Source organism: Phaethon lepturus, unplaced genomic scaffold (genome assembly GCF_000687285.1).
Source record: "Phaethon lepturus isolate BGI_N335 unplaced genomic scaffold, ASM68728v1 scaffold3129, whole genome shotgun sequence".
In the NCBI taxonomy this organism is placed as follows: domain Eukaryota; kingdom Metazoa; phylum Chordata; class Aves; order Phaethontiformes; family Phaethontidae; genus Phaethon; species Phaethon lepturus.
This window is the reverse complement of record NW_010562618.1, coordinates 42,588-64,493: the sequence shown is the minus strand read 5'-3', so window position 1 is coordinate 64,493 and position 21,906 is coordinate 42,588. Positions and strand designations below refer to the sequence as shown.

At 42.6% G+C, this 21,906-nt stretch overlaps 1 protein-coding gene across 1 annotated transcript in view; it reads left to right on the top strand.

Moving 5' to 3' along the window:
• The first annotated feature begins 996 nt into the window (after positions 1–996).
• BICD2 (bicaudal D homolog 2 (Drosophila)) overlaps positions 997–21,906 on the top strand; it is a 41,365-nt gene continuing 20,455 nt past the window's right edge. The window contains exon 1 of the mRNA XM_010294311.1: positions 997–1,203. Coding sequence (XP_010292613.1) covers positions 1,093–1,203 — 111 coding nt within the window. The 5' untranslated portion in view covers positions 997–1,092. The remainder of the gene's footprint in view (positions 1,204–21,906) is intronic.

The following is a 21,906-nucleotide window of genomic DNA, read 5'->3' as shown; positions in this document are numbered from 1 at the left end:
ATATATACCTACTTAAAATGTTAAACTCTTTGCTTTAACATCTATTAGTGAAAGCCACTGATGGGTTTCTTAAACGCTGCAGTCCAGCGGACGAGGTGTCTGTATGGGCTACTTGCTCATGTGTTGGAGAACGCCGCTGCTAGGAGCATTGCCTGGTAATTTCAAGTCAAATGAAAACCCCCAAAAAGAAGCAGGAGGAGGAAAAAAGAAATTGTCAGGTCTGAACAGAGGCATGCGATGCTGAAGAGGTTAGATCTGCGTGACCTGCCTCTAAGTCCCTTTGCTGGCACGCTGCTGGAGATGACGTCTCTGAGAGCAGGCAGCAGAGCTGGTTGGGTGAGTGTCCACTGACCTACTTCAGCCATAGTGACCCACGTTAGCTTAACCTGGTTACGGAGTAGCCCTGCTAACCTCGCTCACTTATGGCCGCAGTGGGTTAGCAGGTTTGAGGGGCCACTAATCACCAGCAATGAGCAGCTGAGAGGGGTGAATAAGGTTTCTTTGATATAGCTGGATCAGGAAGTAAGTGTGCTGTCAGACTAAGAAATTGAACAGGCTGCTAATACTGCATCTGTTTTCAGGGATTCAGTTTTTGTAGAAGTGAGTCTGATCCAACTATAGTGAAAATGCACATGTAGAAGTGTTTGATCATCTTGCAGCCATCTTGTTGAAAACCAAAGTCTTGCTTTAACAGCAGGCTCAAATCAGTACATCGTTGTTCCTTCCCACAAGGGTTTATATGAGGTTCTATGCAAGTAACCTACGCATCACAAAACACCGTTTGTGTGCTGTGTGTCGCTTTCAAAATCTCTGTGTGGCCACTTGATTGCATTTAAAGGTCCAATCCCAGAAGAGAAGGGTCTAGGAAAAGGTTGCATTGTTTTGCATCAAAGAAATATGAGGGTAAATAGTTTCAGCTATTTAAAATGAAAGTTACTTATGCAAAATTCTGGGTTTACTAATAAAAGATTTGTTTTCTGATTATCCTAGGCTTTTGGGCAGGCCCATACCAACCACAAGAAGGTAGCTGCAGATGGAGAGAGCAGAGAGGAGACCTTGATTCAGGAATCGGCTACCAAGGAAGAGTACTACATGAAGAAGGTTATGGAGCTGCAGACAGAACTAAAGCAGCTGAGAAATGTCCTTGCCAACACCCAGTCTGAAAACGAACGCCTTACTTCTGTTGCACAGGAACTGAAAGAGGTGAGTGAAGGTGCACAGTGCATACCACAGATTGTATTATGGTTATGTTTTCTTGTGCTGTATAACCAAAATAAGGAATATTCTTGAACTGATCGATATCTGCTTAATATTAGCAGTTGCTAAGATGGGTTGTCTGTCTGAGACTTTAGCAAGGTGTTACATCCAGCTGAAGCTGTAGTTCAACGGTACAGTAAATCCAGCTTTCTGGTTCCATCCATTGAACCAGCCTGTTGGGGCCACAGTGGTTCTGAACCAGTACAAATTCACTCTGCCTTGTTCAGTTACCTACTAGTTCTGCAGTAACCACTGTATTGTGTCCCAGCTCATTTGACAGACTCATTTGACTGGACTGCCTGTCCAGGCCACGCTGGTGCTGTGGGTACTGCACATCAGTACTCTCAGTCCGAGAACTGCTGCCTTGAAAAGCAGAGGAATCTGTTTAGTCCAAGCAGAGATGCTTTGGATGTACTTTTTCTGCCTCACTCCCAACACAGATTTTCTTGCTGCAAAATATTTGGTACATAATTTCCCCTTTTATCACTTTTTACACCCTGACTTCTAAGGATGTGGGAGATTAACAAAACACTGAATTGCACAAAAGGAGTAATAGTAAAGTTTACAGTCTTGTGTTCTCTCTCATGAAAGTGATGGCCTTTACATAGGTTGCTTAACTTATTAGCTCAAAGTACCTTTGACCTTTTTTATTGTTTCAGTACTGAAACTGCATATTTCTGAGGGGAAATAGTTGCTGAGAAATTTACTTTGAAAGTTTAAGTAATTAAGAAATCTGTAGATCAGCAGGAGTCTCTTTGGCACTGATGCAGAAAAGATTGTTTTGAGAGCTCAAATCATTGCTTAGACTGGGTAAAAATTATAGAGACTGTAAACCACAGATGGATGTGGTAAACAATCATCAATTATTACTCATGAGCTTTCTTGCACCTTCCTTGGAAGCGTTGGGTACTAGTCTCATCTAGCCCTGAGATAATCGACTGGCCTCCCCTGCTACAAGGGGAGGTTATCTAAGAGCCCATGTCTTAATCTCAATGTACTCTACATGACCACAGCTGAAAATCAGAAATGTCTCATTTAATTTCTTTAGGACATAGTTACAGATATGTGGATAACATTTCGTGGTAAAATTAATGAGGAAATGTGGGTTACTTCTGTAGACATGTCAGGGTTCAATGGTACCTCTCTTTGGGGTACGACAGAGAAGGAGACTTGTGGGGCAAACTGTCACAGGTGATCAAACAGGCCAGTCAACTTCTTTAATTTCATGGGTCCTGGCTGTGGGATAACAGAGCTGGAATCAGTCCATGTGCTCTGCTTAGGCAAGGAACCAGTCCCTGCAAGCACACACACAACTCTTGTCTTTATGTCCTAACCTTTAAGAACAGCTTAAAAGAAAAGCTCCCCACCCCAGAGGCAGCATTGTGTCTGTAATGGATTCCAAACGCCGCTCAAAGCATGCTGATTGGCAAATTTCAGTCCAGCTCCCTGCGTCACTGCGGCTGAAGGTGATTTTTCCTTCTAGATGCTGCCACGTTTCAGCTACCTTTGCTTGGAGCTGCATTTTGCTTTATACAATCCTTGGATGAGCTGGCAGTTTGCAAGGTTTTAGGGTTTTTTTTTTTTCTTGTGCTTTGTCCTTCCACCTCACCCACATACCTTTTGGACAAACACTTGTGTGAGATGGACCCCAGTGAGAACTGAAGAGTGCAGGAAGAGGGGAAGTGGGTGATGTCTGGTTTCCTGTGACGATTTTTTTTTTCAAGATTTTTTCTTTTTAATTAACTGGATGTGACTGATTTTAAACTTTGAATGGAAACTGAACTCAGTTAAACAAAATTAAAAATCAAAACCTAATGTGATAAATAACTGGAACCTTGCAGTTAGGGGGTTCGCTGCCTGTCGCTTTGTGTGATTTTAGTTTGTGCTTTTCTTGCCTTTTTTTAGCCTAGTTATTTCTTCTGTTGCTGGTGGGGTGAAGAGGTGAGGAGAAAAAGAAATAACATCAAAGCTTTAGTGTTAAAGTGAAAACATCTGAGCCAATTGACCATGTGTGGTTTGTGATTCTGTTCCTCTGAAGATGCCTATTTGTGTATTGCATTTTGGTTTGAATTGCCTTATAATTACTGGTAAGGAACAGTGAGGCAGGGTGCGTGAACAGAGATACCTGCCTTCTCCTGGCCCACAAAAAAGCCAAGTCAACGTGACCATCCTGAGATGCTTGGCTTTTCTCTCATACAATGCATCAGAAAGTGGCAGAAGTTCACCATTGCTGTCCAGGTAAGCGGAAACAGGAGGATATGCACAGGCCTGTGATGATTTTGTAGATCTAACAGCAAATTCAGTTTGGAAGTGTTGTGTGAGAGGAATCAAGGAGCACTTGTTGTGGCCCTTGTAAGCGAGTGAGCAAGATGAGCAGTGTGGTTTTCCCCAGTCCCTGTTGCTGTGCTTAGCCTGCCTCGTGGTATAAGCTTTATGTTGATATTAGCCCGAAGAGCCTCTGTGCTATGAAGAATACTGCTGTAATCTGAAAGTGTTGAGAATGAAGGTGGAATATGATCTACTGTTTTATACCGCAGAGACACAGTGGAAATTCCTACCTTATTTTTTTTCTGACTGCTGATGAAAGAAAGACAACTGTGGCTCCTCTCCACCTTGTTGTAGAGCATGTTAGTAGGCAGATTTAGGCTTTATAGTGTATATTTTGCAAGTCCTGTATTATTGCCTATTGAGAGAACTGATTTGCAAGGTGTCTGGGGAACAGGAAACTTTACTTCCATTGCAACTGTTCTGGATTTGATCCAGATAAGAGGAAGGATGTGGAAAATACTTGATTGTATGTCCTCTGGCCAGGCGGAGGCCTCCTCCTGTCAAGACTAAAAGGAAGTTTAAAAGAAAAAGAAAAGAAGTCAGGAAATAAACTGAGGCTGAATCTCTGCTTTATTTTTAAGGGAGATTTGCTTGTCAGGGCTGGCTGCAAAAGTTTTTATCTGCTGGTTTGTAACTATCTGATAGGATAGAGACTTCTACTGTTGCCGGGGCTTTTTTGAAAAAATGTTTCCAGTCTTTCATAGTGGCATAAGGAAGATGGTCAAGTGCATCTGGCAGCAGCTCCTCTTGAGATGCTGTTGGCAGTAGCAGTGGTGGTGGGCTGAAACCAGATGTTGACCTGCATCAGTTGGAAGCACAATCAAGACTGCATGTTTAAGATGCCGTCATTCCTTTCGTGTCTTCTCAGGACACTTGCACAGAAGTGATGAGTTGTTTTTGGAAGGAGAAGAATGACATTCAGTACACCTGGAGTCACTGTAGCAGACACAAGTGGTTTTGATGCTTACAGTTGAATGGTTATTTTGGCCTGTTGAGACAGGCTGACAGGGTGGTTACAGATTATGAGTTTTACTGCTGTCATTAGCTAGCTCAGCAGCTCCTGTGTCCTGGAAGAGTCACTGGAATGAGTAATTGCTCCTGAGTAATTGCTAATTGCCATTCCTTTTTAATCTTCTTTCATCTCTCCTGTGTTTTAGTGGCACCAAAACAGATTTCACAGGGTGATTTGTCTGTGAAGTCATGAGGCAGCATGGTCATGTGCCGGGTGTAGAGAAGCTGAAAAACCTTCCCAGGAAAGTAAAATGTGTTCTGATTATATAAACTCAAGAAGGAAATATATTTTAATGTGCATAATTTTATATATTAGTTAAGAAAAATAGCTGACATGACATGGTGCACTATAATATTAGTGGGCATGGTGGTGTTGGGTTGATAGTTGGACTTGATGATCTTAAAGGTCTTTTTCCAACCTTAATGATTCTGTGAATATGTCCTAAATAACTTGTGGGGTTTTTTGAAACACGCTACCAGCAACATATGAGTAGTTTCATTCCTCCAAGGCTATATAATGGTAGCTCTTTTTCTGAGGTTTGTTTTGAAGAAACTTTCTTGTCCTGCACTATCAACTGATAGGCTTTATCAAGAAAGTGTGTCAATCTGAAGGATAATGAACATCATGCAGTTACCTGGCCCTGCAGGGGACTCTCCTTTTTTCTCTTGATAATGCTGGGATTTTCAGGTCTGTGTCAAACACAGACACACAATTATTTATTCTGGATTTTTTTGTTATTTCTTTTTAACCCTAGAGAAAAGGAATACCCAGCACATAGACCTCCAAAAAGATCAGTCAGTTTTATGCCTCCATCCTATTCTCTTGCCTCGCACCAGAGGCTATGAGTTTGATTGCCAGAGTCTCAAGTGACTCTTAACAACCCTCATGCTCTAGTCAAATCCTGTAGATAATTGCCTTAACTAAGTTTACAGTGTATGAAGTTTAACCCTACTCTCAGAGTGAACCTAAAAAGCTACCCAACCCAACCTGACATAGTTATTCTTCAGTGAAGATGTAGGCTTTGGTCTCTGGTTGCACTGAAGAATAACGAGGTCAGGTTGGAAAAGACCCTTAAGATCACTGAGTCCAACTGTTAACCTAACAGTGCCAAGTCCACCACTAAACCATGTCCCTAAGCACCACATTTAAATACCCCAGGGATGGTGACTCCACCACTTCCCTGGGCAGCCTGTTCCAATGTTTGACAACCCTTTTGGTGAAGAATTTTTTCCTAGTATCCAATCCAAACCTCCCCTGGCGCAACTTGAGGCCGTTTTCTCTCATCCTATCACGGGTTACTTCAGAGAAGAGATCAACACCCACCTCACCACAACTTCCTTTCAGGTAGTTGTAGAGAGCGATGAGGTCTCCCTTCAGCCTCCTCTTCTCCAGGCTAAACAACCCCAGTTCTCCAGACCCCTCACCAGCTTCATTGCTCTTCTCTGGACATGCTTCAGCACCTCAATGTCCTTTGTGGAGTGAGGGGCCCAAAACTGAACACAGGATGCAAGGTACGGCCTCACCAGTGCTGAGTACAGGGTCACAATCACTGCCCTACTCCTGCTGGCCACACTATTTCTGATACAGGCGACGATGCTGTTGGCCTTCTTGGCCACCTGGGCACACTGCTGGCTCATGGTCATCTGGCTTTCAACCAACACATAAGACTCACTGCATTAGATCAGGCTGCTTTGACCATGACTGCCTTACAGGTGCAGTAACATGATTGATTGCAGTCATCTCTCCATATTCTTGGACAAAGCAATCTTACAGGTGCTTGTATCAGCTTTCTGGGCCTTGCAGTTAAAATATGTGAACAGAGGTGGAAGAGACATTGCTAGAAAGCCCAGGACACAGTCTATTCACAATATTTGACCATTTTAATTCCTAGCAAGTGTTTATTTTTCAGAGCCAGAGTTTTCACCATGGTTGGCCATTAAGTTGTTTGTTAGACATGACCCTACCTGCTCAGAGCGATGATGGCTGACAATTCTTCTATAAATACACAGTAATCTGATTGCTGATGTTCTCCAGGTTTCCTTAACATCGTTAGTGAAGGAAGAGTATTACCAAAGTTATGATTACCCTTTTCTTTCCAGCTAGGATTTCTCTCTAAGATGCAGACTAGTCCTTTGTGTTGCTTTCTGTTTCTCCCTCTTGAATGGACTGGTAACCCATACAGGAAAGTGCAGAACAGATCTCCCCCTGCAACCAAGGAAGGAAAGCCTCCATGTTCTGCGTTCCCTAAAATCTGTATCAGGAGCCATGCTTAAAGAAGGCATGGATTTTATTATAGCAGAGAATAAGTGGAAACAACACTTTATTGTGCTCTAAATTACAGACTGTGCACTACTGGCAAGTGGCCAGAAGTGTGTTCAAGTAGTTTATTACAAGTTATTCTAGATTTGAAGTCCTGTGGTTCATGTAGTCTGACCTGTATTTTTGCATCAAATCAAGAGGGCTTGCTTTTCCCTTTTTAAATAAATAGAGGAAGGGGGGATACAATTTTAATGCAATGAAACCATATGAAATTCTCAACAGCAATTCGCTTGCCTTAATATTTCTGGGTATATTGCAAAGGTCAAAGAAACTTGAAGTAATGTTAATCGTATAGCAAAACTATGCTCATAGAACACTTATGTATACACTTGCATGTTGTAAAGTAAACCACCTTCCCCCATTCTGAAGTGCCTAATCTGTAATGCTGCATATATAGGTGAACAGCTCAGAGAAGGGAAGGTGCTGAAAGATGTATTGTCTTTCATGATAAGAATCTTGGAAAAGAAAGGAAGAGAAAATTACTTGATCTCTGTAGGAGTTCTTTCCAAGCAGAAAGGACAATAGCAGAGGAGGATTGGCAGTTTCTGGAAGCAGTAGAGTAAAGAACGGAAGAAGACGTCAGAGATGTGAATGGTGTTATAATGGTGTCAAATGTAGAAAGTGGGGAAAAGGCACATTTTTCATGGAGAGTACACTCCCATTGGAGCAAGGGGAGGAAAGATGATTTCAGTAGTAGTATTTGGATTAATTGGAGTGAAGGAGGCTGAAAAGCTCTGGAAGTTGATGGTAGAGTTGGTTGCTGTGGAGCAGCGGAGCTTGGAGTTTTAGCAGTGTAAGAATTTTTGTCACAGTGAAGGAAGGTGTAAATAAAAGCTTTTCTAGCCTCTAGGAGGTACAGAGAGTGTGAAACCCCATGGAGGCAGAATAAGTTGGGGGAGAAGCTCATCATGGTCACCAAAAAACAGGAGCAAGGTTGTTGATCTAGAGAAAGAAGTGAGAAGACGATGGAAGGTTGGGGTGGGATGTTGACAAAGAGCAAGGAGCGAGCTCCTTTTGTTTAAGGAGCTAAAACAAAAAATGTCATCTCTTCATTGCAGAATATGGTGAGCTTTGCTGAAAAGCGTCTGTAGCGGGGCTTCGTTGGTGGCTTTATTTTCAGCCTTATGCACCAAATGAAGCTGTCTGAGTGCTGGTAAAACTGCTGATGCAATCCAGCGGTAGCCAGAGTGGGAGAGGTGGACACGGAGGCAGGTGGACCAGTTACACAGTCAAGTTGCTGAAAAAAAAAAAACAACCAAGAAAGAATAATTGTGTAAGAGTGCCGAGTGCTTTGCATAAACTTTTATAAAACCAGATTGCAGGCTGGTGAGTCATGGGGAAAAGGATATTTTGTTTTTAAAAAAAGAAAGTAAAAAGCAGAGAGTTTCCCCTGCTCTGCCTGGTGAGTTGCGAAGTGTGGCCTTCTGAGGATGGGTCAGTTGGGTGGTGGTGTGATGACCTGACTGCAGGAGCGGCTGCAGGGTTGATATTGCACATGACCTACTGCCATTCCCATGCCTTGTATGGGGAAGGCTGCAGGAGGTAGGTGCGTTTGCACATTGTCTTTTTTGCCCTGAAGGCTTGTAGAAATCGATGTGTTTATCAGCACTGAACTTGGGAGTATGGCAGCGATGTGACACAGCTTTCAGTGTAACGCTCTGAGGATAAAGATCTCTTTTTGTTCAGGGGTCGCGTGGCAACCCGTAACTTCTACTGGAAAAGCCTCGGAGCGCAAGGCTTTTGCAGAGTGGAATACCTGTGGATTTTTAGGTTCCTTCTGGGCCCAGGTGTAATTCTCAAACAGTACCCCACAGCAGCATATAGAAGATATTCCTTGATTCATTGCTGGTTTTTTGAACTGTGCATGCAGAAGCACATTTAAATGATGCTAAAATACATAAAAGAGTTACCTCTGAAGTGAGTAGTGTGACTGGAAATCCACTGCTAAACGTGCTAAAAGTTTGGAGCCAAATCATAAAGGCTGTTTGCAGATCGCTAAAGCTCTGTTTCTAAAAGCAAAGCAGTGACGAGCCTGTGTCTTGAAGGTACTGAGCCCATCATATTTAGTGTGCAGGACTGGATTTCTTGTCCTGTAATATGTTGAAAGGATTAGAAGGATCACAGTGTGAATAGTATTGTTTTATTAAAAAAAAACCAACAAAAAAAACCCACAAACACCAAACCAACCTGTCTTTTGTCCAGTGCAGGAAGTTCAAAGGCGGTGATAACACCACGATAGCTGCATTCTGCTGCATGCTGGCTCAGCACATTGCAGATGGCTGCAGATGGCAGCTGTTTTCTTTCCACCTTTTTGTCTTCACTGAAGTTGATTTTTATACCGACAGCTTCCTTTTTAAAAGAATGATGGGAGCTGAGTATTTTTGCAGAAAGGAAGTACTGCATAGTGTTTGTTTCAATTTGAAACATAATAAAAATCCATTCCAAAGAAGATAAATTGTCGTGGAAATTCAGCTGATGTGCTTTGCACATATTCAAGGAGGCATCTGCTCGTGATTTCTCAATTGTTGTGCACAGATATATTCAGAGGAAAGATGTTAACAGTGTTTCTCTTGCTGTAATGGCTGCTGCCTAGAGACTCGGTGTCCAAAAGTGAATTAATACTGTTGGTGTTGAAAGTCACCATTTGAACTCTGTCTATTTTCAGATTTTAAAGAAATATTAAAATAAATTCTTGTTGTTCTGACATCATAAAACTCTAAGTATGACATCATGCTTCCCTAAGTATCAATTAGCAGTTAAGATTCCATGATATGCTATTGTTTGGGAATTAACCTGGTGCACACTTGCCAGGGGGACCTTTTCATTGTTCTGTTACAATTAAATTGCTGGGTGCCTGTTGGTGCTGCAGAAATATCCGGATGAGTCTTTCTAGTTATTTGCAGCTCCTTGCAACCTTCATTACGACCTTTATTCTGCCCATGGTTTCCGAGTAGCATGAGCAGTGGAGGGAGAAAGTCTCTTGCATGCAGCTGCAATCTTTTAATAGATGTAAAATCAATATGCACGATTGAAAGAGTAGCTGGAAACGCTCTAATCAGTGAAACAATGGCTTGAAGTTACTTTGCAAACTGTTAATTAAAGAGGGGTTTTTTTTCTTCCTTTTTTTTTTTTCCTTTTCATGCTGAGTGAAAACTTCCGCTTTGCCTGTAATGTGATTTTAAGATGCAGAAGCAGGGAGATTGCTTTGTCTTGCTTGTGCTTGGCACTGCCTCCATTAAAGTAGGAGGCCCTTGGCAATCTATCCAAGCAAAATTTGTCTGGGTCAAGATTGGCTTTTTTTTTGAAAGTAGGAAAGAACATGTACTACAGTATGCCTCAAAGCAGTACTGTAATATGCTCGGGGAAGAAAATTCCTTTGTTTCCTTTGTTTCACCTAGTAGTTCTGCACTGATAGACTGACTCAGAACTGCACCCTGAGATTTATTTTCAAGTCACATACGGTGTGTTTTAAGAACATGGCTTGTGACAAAACATCGCTTGTGCAGAAGCACAAAAGAACCAGCTAGAGGATTTGCCTATAGTATCAGAAATAACGTTGCTGTGCTGTTGCTGTTCTTGCAACTGTATAAAATCCATTCTTTTTTACCCTATGTTTTGGTGTTCAAGTTTAGTGTTGATGTACTGTACTGATATTCCTCTTTTTCCTTTTTTTAAGGTGAAGTAAGTTTGGGGTGGTAATGTATCAAGTCTCCTGGCCTAGCTCCCCATAGATGCCCACTGGATCATCTGCTGATGAAGGAGGGGATCCAGGTTGTTTTAAGTGATATTGATTAGTATTTAATTATTTCCCTTTATTTCATTAGTGAGTGTAGCTAACTCATTAACCCCTGCTACTTTTTAGCATTTGATTGCCCAAAGGGAGGTGTCTGCTGGTCTAAAAGTTGAGTGGATGAGAGAAACCCAGGGTAGTCGCTGTTTCCCTGAACCAAAGCTACTTGTCCTGTGTGTGTCAGATTGGCCCTGGTCTGAGCTGCTTCTGATGTAGCCAGGACTGAAGGGGAAATACTGAACAGAACACCCAGGTATTGAGTAATCATGTGCAATAAAACCCAAACTGCTTCTGCGTGGGGTAGCTTAGGTCTGGAAGCGAGAGAGGTATCCTTGGTCTTTCTTATCTGGGTTATCCAGACCCTCCATTGATGCCGAGATTGAAAAGACGACTGATTTCAACCTGACAAATGTTTTTTTTTGAGAATAGCTAAGAAAGTTCATGGTGTTGTAGTTGTGTGTAATATTTGTTGAGACAGCGTATGGCTAACTAGCAATACAGATGGTTATGTCAGCACTACAGCTTCCAAGAATGGGATGCCACCACTTCCACTGTCACGATATTTTGCCTTAAAATGCAGAATCTAGAATGGAGAATTGCCCTTTTTATGTCTTAATGATGGTGGAGTATGATCTGGTGGCTATTCTAACAGAGCTCTTTGATCTTTACAATGTCTCAGCTGTTCGAGTTCAGAGGAACTTAGACAAAAGCTATTGTGGGAGGAAAACCTAGCATAGGGTCAATGAACATAGCTCTTTTCATGATGAAGGGGCTCTTCTGTGTTGCTGCTGCCAGTTTTGTCTAAATGTAGATTTTTGTACAGTATAATTTTAGTACGATTTGTCAAAACAGTTCTTGGGAAAATAATCCTTTTTTTCTAGAAAAAGGGCAATGTATTACTCTTATATGGCCAAAGATTGATCCTCCCCCCCCCGAAATATAGGTCAGTGGCCTTATAAGAGGCACATAGCATGCATTTTGAGTGTGAGTGTCTGTGAACAAAACAGTATCTTGCTAATTACTGTTATACAACTTCAGGGTACTGTATTCGGCGCACGGAACTTGGCTGTTCCGTCCAAAGCATGTCCTGCAAGGAAGAGGCTGCATTCAGAACAACTGACCCAGTGGTGTTTTTGGCTTTTCAAAGCCTCTTAGAGCTGTAAGGTGACAGTTGAGAGACAAAGGAAATCTCTGGAAACAGCATTTAGTCATGGTTTGACAAAGATCCAATTGCTGTGTCCCCACATCTGTTTATTTCTGTAGAATACAAGCTAGATGTACTGTCTGAAGTACAGCTGTGAAAAGGGAAGGAGATTTCATCATTTAGTCACAATATATATGAAGTAATTGTATTAAGTCATCAGAAAGTAATTAAAGTCTGTCCTACTAAGGGGTAAACAAGGCTGCTGAAAGAAAATCCGAGCTGCTTGGGTCCTGCTCCTGTTGTAACCTATGGTTTGTCTGTTGGAAAACAGAAATGCAGGCTGTGATATGGCAGCAGCTGGGGTTATGCCCATACTGATCTCCCTCTATTCCGTTCTTGCTTTCCATCTCTGTTCACTTGATCCTTTTCTCTCACCAGAGGTTCTGCCTCTAGTTTAATGCAAGTTATACACAGCAACTTCATTTAAAAATTTGCACTGGAGACACTTGCTGTTCATGCAGTCTGTGTGCAAGTCGGTCTGTTTGAAGCATTACTAGAAAATGTAGATTAGAAAACAACAACTTTGAATTGGGAATGCGGTGTGATTCCAGCTTGGCAGCATGAACCATGCAAGAGCCTGACTACGCCAGTGTTAGGAGATGTTCCTGCATCCGAACAGATGAAGATCCTGGCTGAAGTTGGCTGATAGGACTATGCCATTAGCAGATCCTGCTTGGGAAGGAGACTTAAGGTGTTTTTTATCAAGAATCACAGTACAGAGTTTACTGCATCTGTCAGTTGTGTGGTTTCCTACAGCTGATTGAGCACTTGAGTGTTTCTGACCGCTGCAGGCAGCAGAGGAAAGGCTGCTGCTTCCAAACACATGGGTGGACCTGATGGGCGTTCCCATGAGTTGGACTGGGGATGGGCGTCACTCCGTGACTTGTACCATGTGCCTCTCATCCTTTGGAGCTGCCAGGCATCTGCTTCACCTCTGCTGTAGTCTGGAAGGAATACTATGTCTGTAAAGGGAAAAATATCTATGTGGTGGTGTTTTGTTTTGTTTTTTAATCCAGCTTCTGTAAGGTTCCCAGATGATGCTCTTTAATATTAGAACATTTTCCTTTATTCCATGGCATTTTCTATAAAGAGGTACCATGTCCATAATCAAAATGTAAGCAAAATCTTTCATATACCTCTGCTACTTAAAAAATGGTATCATAGGTGTTATTAATTTAGATAGATAACTCCTTTGGGATTTAGTTCATTAAAATTGTTTGAAGTAATGGTGGTGCTCTAAGCCAGTGGTTTTGAAATGATTGTATCTTGGTAGGATTGGGTAGTGTAAGCTAAGCGCTTTCCACATCCAGGAGGTGTGGCACCTTGTGAAAATAGGCCACTAATGCTGGGAGTATAAATTTAGCCCACACTTTCATATCATGCTTTACATATAAATTGGCTATGGCCAAATTAAATCAGTAGGAGACCTCTAATCTTTGATAGCTGTACTAACTTTGACATTTTGTCAGTATTACATTAATTGTAAATTCTTTTAAGTCTAACAGATTTATGGTATCTAGTGTTGAAGTCCCATAAAATTGCTCCTGGCCTGCTGTCGCAGTATGCTAGTGTTAAATCTGCCCAAGAAAGAATGTCACCACTGGAAACAGTAAAGTTAGTAGAAACTTTAAAATAGGCCTTTAGTATTAGAGCAAGAAATACGAGTAAGAAAATAGATGAGCCTCTAACAGACCTTATAACAGAGGAGGGCAGGCTTTAATTAACAAGAGAAGCTTGTAGTTAAGATTATTGAAAATAGGTGGTTTGTGGATGTTTCGGATGAGGCAAACTTAACGTGGATTTGCAACAGGATGTAACAGCAGAGTAAAACTGCAGTTCTGCACTGCAGGCATGGAGCACAGTGTAGAATAGTTCTTCTCTAAAAACATTGAAGTGGAAGTTTTTTGGTCAATAATTATCACTGATTAACAGAAGGATGACAAGGAAAGGTCCAATGGCGTCAGAAGGGGTTCCTGGTTGCTTCCTCACCAGGGTGGCCACCTCATCTCTGCTTCTGTCCCGAGGCTGTTCTGTACCTGGGAGCATCGGCAGCAACTGCTCTGCAAGACTTTCCCGGCTTGGCAGGGCTTGGGGCACGGGCATGCACGGGCAGCAGGCTCACCTGTGGCCCAGTGGCCCCTTCGGCACCCATTCGGGCCAGAGTTGGGTCAGCTCACTGGGAGAATCACAACATGTAGGTCCAGCAGACAGTGAATTGGCATCTCACTGGAAAAAGCCCCCGTTCTGACAAGGGCTGTTGTGGATATATTGTGAGCCATATTCAAATAGCATGGTTGCTCTTGAGAGGAGGGGTCTTCCTGAAACCAGAGATGTAGGCCAATTTCTAGATAGGGGAATCGGTCTGTTTTGAGTTTGCTACCAGTTTATCGCAGTGTTTGACTCTCCTAAGACACCTGGTGCATTAGAGGAGTCCAGATTGTATGCTTCAGTTGGGAAATGAAGCCCTGAGAGCTTTCAAGTATCTGAAACCAGTTTCAGCGAATTACTGTTTCGAAGTTTGATTTGTGGTCTCTTGTTCTGTAACTCCTTAGAGCCACCACAGTTTCTCCAGGCAGAGCAATATCTCACTTTTAGGTTTTATTGTCCTTTTCTGTTAAGGAGTGCAGATACAGAGGATGACTGATTTTCTTTATTAGTTTTTAATCAGTCTTAATCTGAAAGATAGAAAACTATGTTTGATGTCACAATATACTTTTTTTAAAAAGTTAATGTGACTTAGAGCTACTAACTGAAATACATCTTTGGTACTTCTTTATTCCCCTGAGTGTGGGCTGTGGACAAAACTACAGAAGAGGCAGCAAAGGCTCTTTATTCTTCTTATGTAAGTCTAGCTGGTTTGTTGTTCATTTTGTTTTCCCGGAAGCGTGCTTCATCTTTCGTGTCCCTTGCTAGTTTGCATCCATAGGGAGAATTACTACAGTTGGAGCTTGAGCTTAGACACTGCTGAGGTATATCCAAGTTCAGCTATCCCCCAGGGCATGACATCCCAGTGCCCTCCCAAGGCTGGGGGAGTGATGGGCAAGCTGTTGAATGCAGAGGGATGTTGTCTCAGTTACTGAGCTCTTTTCTTCCTTCTCCTTTCAGCTTGAAGAAGGTTTGTTGAAACAACCTCAAACTTGTTTCGTTAGCATATGAAAATACAAACACAGCACACAGAAAACCCTTCAAAACCTGCTAGCTGAGGCGGCAGGCGTGCAGCTTTCGCTGGGTGCAGCGGTGAGCGAGGCTGCTGTTGAGCATCGCTCATCTCTGTGGGCGGCTGCCTGGGGACACTTTGGGTGGCAGTGACCCTTCTTAGAGCTGGGCTTGGCTCCTCCAGCCCTTCTGGAGATGAAAGATGACAGCTACCTAAAAGTTTATTGGCAGGATTTGGAAGGGTTAAACGTTTTCCTTGTGGCAGTGAAGGACATGGAATGCTGCCAAGCATTTAGATTTGAGATGTGAAAAGCAGCTGGAGTTTAACTGCTCTTAGCAAGCAATTCAGTGCAGGAACTGGGAGACTATAATAATAACATTACACAGTGCCATTCATAACACTGTCGTTAAGTTTGGGTCAGCGTTTTCCGTCGAGTCCCCTGCGTGGCTGTTGCCGAGGTGCAGAGCCCACCCACTGCCCCAGCGCTGCAGAACAAGCCCAGGTCGCCGAAGCGAGGGGCGCACAGCGGGAGCGGGGTCCCCTCTTCTGCTCCTGGAGCTCAAAAATGGCTTAGTTTTTTGGGTGATGAGATCACCGTTTGGAAATGAGACCATTAACAGTAACTGACTTATTCCAGTTGTAAAATGGGTTATTTTGGATGGATTTTAAAAGTTGTCCTCTGATGTCAGAGACTTAGCAGTGCCCCCAGCTCTTCATCACAAGGCTCATTCCAGTCCTCCCAGCTTCTTCTACACCACTGATCTGTTTGTTTCTGTGAAGACATCGCACCGCTGCCTGTGTGGGCTTGTACCAGTGCCAGACACCTGTGTTTCGTGCCCGGTGGGCTACTGGGCAAAGACAACCAATTTGGGTGGGCAGCTAAAGCCTGTGGGTCAGAGCGAGATACACTTATCCTTGCCTGGGCTGTAAGCCTGTAGTTGGAGAACATCGCTAGAGCAGGGCTGGGTTCCTATACAAGGAGCTTAAACAAGAGTAAGTGTTGTATTGCTCGTCCCAGCCATACGTGTTAACCTCCTGTGACAAAGAAAAGGTTTGGAGTATGTGCTTTGGATTTGACTCTGGATTGGATCAACTGTTTGAACAGATAGTTAGCAAACAGCACATTAAGTAATAGGACGTACATATTGTAGCACGACTTAATGCTGATTAAGTAGTTACAAGAGATTTAAATGGCTCCAGGATATGCTGTAGTAACTGCGTCTCAACTCAGATCTGTCTCATATTGTGCAGAAAAGAAATCCATGACAGTGCATTTCTTTGTTCTCCAGTGTTGCAATAAGCCCATCCTTAATGTCACAACTTCACAAAGCTTTTTATTTAATGGTTTGCAAAAATCAATAAATCTCAAGGTGAGCACATTATCAGAGCGATGCCCCAGTGTTAATCACAGACGTCTGTATCCATAGTAAGATGCTTTGTCACAGGGTAGGTGTTTGGATAATGAGAGGACAGGTAAACAAACAAAAAAAACCCCCTCAATCAAAAACCAAGCAATTGTGCACATTTGCTACCAAAATTTCAGTGCAGCTGCCTGTCTTCCATTAATGTTTCAGAGCTATTGGGAGCATTATGTTATAATAAATAGCTAATATGCTCTTTTCCCCACTTTCTGCAGGAGAATAAATGTGCTGGGAGTTGCGCATATCCCACCTCTTCTTCCCTGCAGCCTCTGATTGATTTGTTGCTTGCAGGATATTTGTCATGGAGTTCAACCTGGCTGTGCTTGGGAACACTGGGCATGTATCATGTGAATCAGAGCTCTTCAGATCTTGTCTCACAGTCCAAAAAAACAAAGAAGTAAGACCGCAACTTCTGCTAGGAAAGAGAAGTCCTCAGGCCAGATTCACTCAGTGGTTCCAAACGCATAAAATGGGCATACACCTGGCCCAGGTGTAGGAAAACCTTGAAAGGGCTGAGGAACTTCTTAAAGTAAGTTCTTTTAGTTGCAGAACAACCCAAGGTGCCAACACAGGTGTTCCCGGTGCTGGATTCGGGAGGCTCGTATGGTGCTGCTTGAGCTGTGCTAGCAGGGCAGAGCTGCCTGCACTGGCGTCTGAGCGTAGTTCAGATTCCTGCGGGAGCGCCTGGGGACAAGTGTGGCACTGGCAGGCCTGGAGCCTCTCGCCTGCTTTTGACTGCAGTTGCCACGGCTGACGTTTCTTGGGTTGTTTTTTTGTTGTTGTTGTTCTCGTGTTTGTTTGTTTGTTTGTTTTTCCTTCTCCCAAGAGTGAAATGGTATTTCAGAGAGGCACCTGAGAAGGGAGACTTTGACTGGGATATGAGTCATCTCTCTCTTGGGGTTTTTTGGCTCAGTAATTTTTTTCTGTATGAAATGCTATTAAAGCTTGACTTTGCTTTTGAAAACACACAAACAAAACACTATTTCCTCTGCTTCTAAGTGACCACAGAGCTCCACCTTCCTTTTTCCTTCCCTGTTTCTATCTACCTCTGTCTGCAGTCACACCAAGGCTTAGAAAGTCGAGCAGCTTTTCAGCAGATAGATCATGTCATGGCATGACTTGCAGCAAAGAGTGGAGAAGAGTACTAGCTACACTTTAGCATAATGTCAACTTTATTTTTGTGAAAATTTTGTGAACAACACACCAGAAACGCTTGCTGTAAACTCTGGAAAATACGGTACAACTGATGCAGATAGTGACTTTCTCTACTGGTTGTGTGGTCTGTCTTTTGCAATATTTCTTTTGAATGTGTTTCTGTTGTAAAACACTGCTGAGAGGCTAATTTTTCTGTCACTTACAGGAATTGTTTTCATAGTAATGTCACATGCAGTATTTGGAGAAGAGGACACAGGTGCTGGATACAATTAGAAAAACCAAAGATTTGTATCCAAAGGATGGTCCATCTCTGTTGTGTAGGGCCAGAGAGGGATGTCTGTGGCTTGTAAACTGAATTGAAGTATAAAAGCCGTGATAGCAACATTTGAATAACTCAGTGACTGTGTATGACAGTGAGAATAGTTGAATGCTGAAAAAATGTCATAAACTCAGGTTTGGGCTGGTTGTTGTAATGTTTGTATACATACAGAAAACAGCTGTAGGTACAGCTGTGCCTGGCTGTCAGATACCACCAGACTTGTTTTCATTTCCCAGCATTCGGTGCGTGGGATATATATGTGTGTATTATGATACAGCCTGGATTTTCTACAGGGGTTGTATGGGAAACAAAACTGCTGCTTTTCCCAACTGGGGTTGCCTGAGCCATGGTATCTACAGGTGTTCTGTTTATAAATCTTTCCTCGTACAAAGGAGCGTCTTAAGCCGCACCGATATGCGTGCTCACATAACATAGGTGCAGGTGTGACTGGAGGCAGTTTCTCCTGTGAATGATGAAGCAGAGCCAGGCCACCATGGCGTTTCACCTTTGCATAAATAAGTAAATATTTTTATAGAGTTTTACAGTTCTTCTACTGTAAGAACAGAGCGGGCAAAATTTAAAAAATGAGACGCTTGTGTAGCTCCAGCATCTGAGACAGTTGAGAGATGGGCATTGTCAGGAGGTGCTGCCAGCGGCTCGTGGCTGCTGGTCTGCCTCTCTACTCCCAAAGCGTTTGCCAGGGACTACGAATCTTAATTTGCCTCTGTTCTAGGAGTATTTTATATCCCAGCTCTTGATTACACAGTTATGTGATACTTTGTCACAGGACTCCAGTTCTCACATGTGCAAAGGGAGTGCAATTAAAATCAGATGGGCAGCTGTGAATTTCACACACAACTTGCAACTGCTGGTCTTTATAGCCTAAATAATGTAACTTGTTAGTTGTGTTAAATTTCAAGTCAATTACTAGATACTTCTTTCTGTGCATAGACAAGCTTTGTGGTCCACATTTTGAGTTCTTAATTTTACCGGTGGTACCTGGGGTAGATGATGTGGCTTTGAGGTTGGCTCTTCTGGAGTGGCAGCTGTGAGTATGAAGGCAGTGTTCAGAAAAACATCGGCTGAAAAAGTGCTGAAGACGGCGCTAAGTTACCTAAGTGTTTGAGGATTAGTCTTCCCAATTTTCATGCTAATATTTGTTTTATTTTCATTATGATATAATAAAATGTCTAAGAAATTATGTTTTATTGATTATTTTAGTGGACTCGGTAGTGTTAGGTTAATGGTTGGACTTGATGATCTTGAGTCTTTTTCAACCTAAGTGATTCTGTGATTCTATGATTTTCTTCTCCCCACAGAAACAGAATATGTATGAGTTGCCGTCCTTTCTGACCGCACTGTATTTCTTCCAAAGAATCTGCATCCTTTTTTGTGAATCCTTCCCATGAAGAATGCAGGAGGGAAATACTCATATCTAGAAATATTTATTGCATGAAGCATTAAATCTAACCCTAGAATTTTGGGTTAGATTTAGTGAATTAGTGATAAATTTGGGCAAACTAAGTTTTGACTCTGGATGATAATAATGACATATAAAAATTAGGTGTGAGCATGTTTACTACAGTGGGGAACTTGAACTGACCCGTGACCTCATGAGCTGATGGAGTTCAAGGTTAACAGAAACTGTGCTAGTGACACAGCTTTGCTTGCAAAACCAGCCTCGGGCTGGTGTCCTGGAGGCTGAACTCTGGTCAGGCTGTGCAATGCCCAAAACAAAGGAGGGAATCAGCTACCTGAGATATTTTTTTTCCCAATTATTTTAATTCTCAGGGTCAAATTATACATTACTTTATATGCTGGGGTGTTCTAGAAAAGTAGGTACTAAGGGAGCAGGCTTTTGGCAGTGATGAAGGACAGTATTTCTGTGTTTGATATGCGGGCAAGGGTGGATTCAAACTGGTCCTGCTATTTCTAGTACTGCTGCTGCTCAGAGGGGCCCCTCGCAGAGCTCTTTGAGGCAAAGCTGAGAGGAAGAAAATACTGAAGACAAGCTCTCTAGCAGCAGGAGCAGAGTGGTCTATGGCCTTTAGATCAGGTGAAATCACTTTCAGATCAGTTTTCCTGGGCAGGATGGATGAGAGCCTTAGAATCACAGAATCATTAAGGTTGGAAAAGACCTTTAAGATCATCAAGTCCAACCATCAACCCAACACCACCATAACCACTAAACCATGTCCTGAAGTGCCACGTCTACACTTTTTTTTGAACACCTCCAGTGATGGTGACTCCACCACCTCCCTGGGCAGCCTGTTCCAATGTTTGGCCACTCTTTCTGTAGACAATTTTTTCCTAATATCCAGTCTAAACCTCCCCTGGCACAACTTGAGGCTGTTTCCTCTTGTCCTATCGCTAGTTGCTTGGGAGAAGAGACCAACACCCTCCTCACTACAACCTTTCAGGTAGGTGTAGAGAGGCTTCTGCGTAGTGGGGATATTCTCTACGTTGAGAAATTGAGGGGTTTTGTCAGGTAGATGTACAGTCAGTGGGACTTTATGGCCATCAATTCTCCACACAGAGGTAATGATATTTTGTAAGTACTATGTGATTTGCTTTGGGTGGTGTGAACTTTTTGTATACCTGAGAGCCTGGTCAGGCATGCCTTTGTGTTCCAGCTGCCCCGTCTCCCCTGTGCTCAGGGGTTGCTCAGGGCAGAGGAGGCAGGAAGAGGCCAGTAAGCCACCGAAGCAACAAGAGTCACAGAAAGGGTCAAACTCATCTGTAGGTCAGCTCACTTTTTCTATGCACTTGAGGAACTGTAAAACACCACCTCTGAGAACATGTGCAATGTATATGTGTGTCTGTCTTCAAATACATGAATATTCCTTTCTTTATGGGTAATAGAAAAATCTGATCAAGGAAGGGTGCAGTAGCTTCTCTTTCCTGCAGAAAAAAGTCCTGCCATCTGGTCAGTTATATGAGATAGCATGGCACCCAATTTAACCTTGCAAGCATGCACAGTTATTTGACAAGAAAACGCTAAGAGCAAACTGAGTGTACAGCTTGCTAAACAGCCAATATATCTAGGTTATATCTTCCTTCCCTGATTGGGAAACAAGGGAGCTATTTTTAAATCTGGACTTCCTGTACACACTTGAATGATTTTTCTTGTGTTAAGCAGAGCGTGACAATACTTTCACATTAAGTGATGTGTTCTTACTGTTGCTCTGAATTAAACAGGTGGGATTGGACAGAAACCATTCTTTCTCAAAAAAAAGAAAATTTTTACTCCAGTGAGTTCTCCAGGCATTGACCTCTGCAAAGATTAGATCATCAGGGAGGAAGAGGGGCAAGGCAAGCTGGGTGGTGGGGAGAAAAACTCACCAGTAGCTTGTGGGAAGTTTTCCATTGCATATCACTTAGTTGGGAATGGGGGAAATTACAGATAAGATCTCCTAAATTGTATGAAACTCATTTTGATGCAAGAGCCTTTTGCAATCCTAACTGTTAAACAGTTTGGATTATCTGTCTGGAGGCTCTTTCTGCCAAAGGCAAGAGGTCTTCAGTGCAGCTGTAGAAGTTAAGATGTGAATTCGTGTCAGCCTGTAGCCTTCAGCTACCTGCGCGCATCTTTGTGCGAAGATAGAGCTAACACTTGCTCAGACATGGGATATGGGATGTAGCAACTTTTCGTTTGCATTGTTGTACTGTAGAGTCTGGTTTCAGCAGTTAATGTTTATTTTAGCTTTTTTTTATTTCAGTGCGTGGGGAAGTAGTGCTTTTCTCTTCATTGCTAGAAATAAGCAGGCAAGTTTATATAGTCTAATCTCTACCTGACATGTGAGGGAGCTATAATTTAAATTTATTGGTTTTAACAGTTGCAGGTGAGTCTGTGTTTGTGTTCAGGATGTGCCAGATTCAAGTCTTGGCCTATGCTCCTGCCACAAACATTTCCTTTATCTCTTAGCTTTTGCCTGTTGATACCT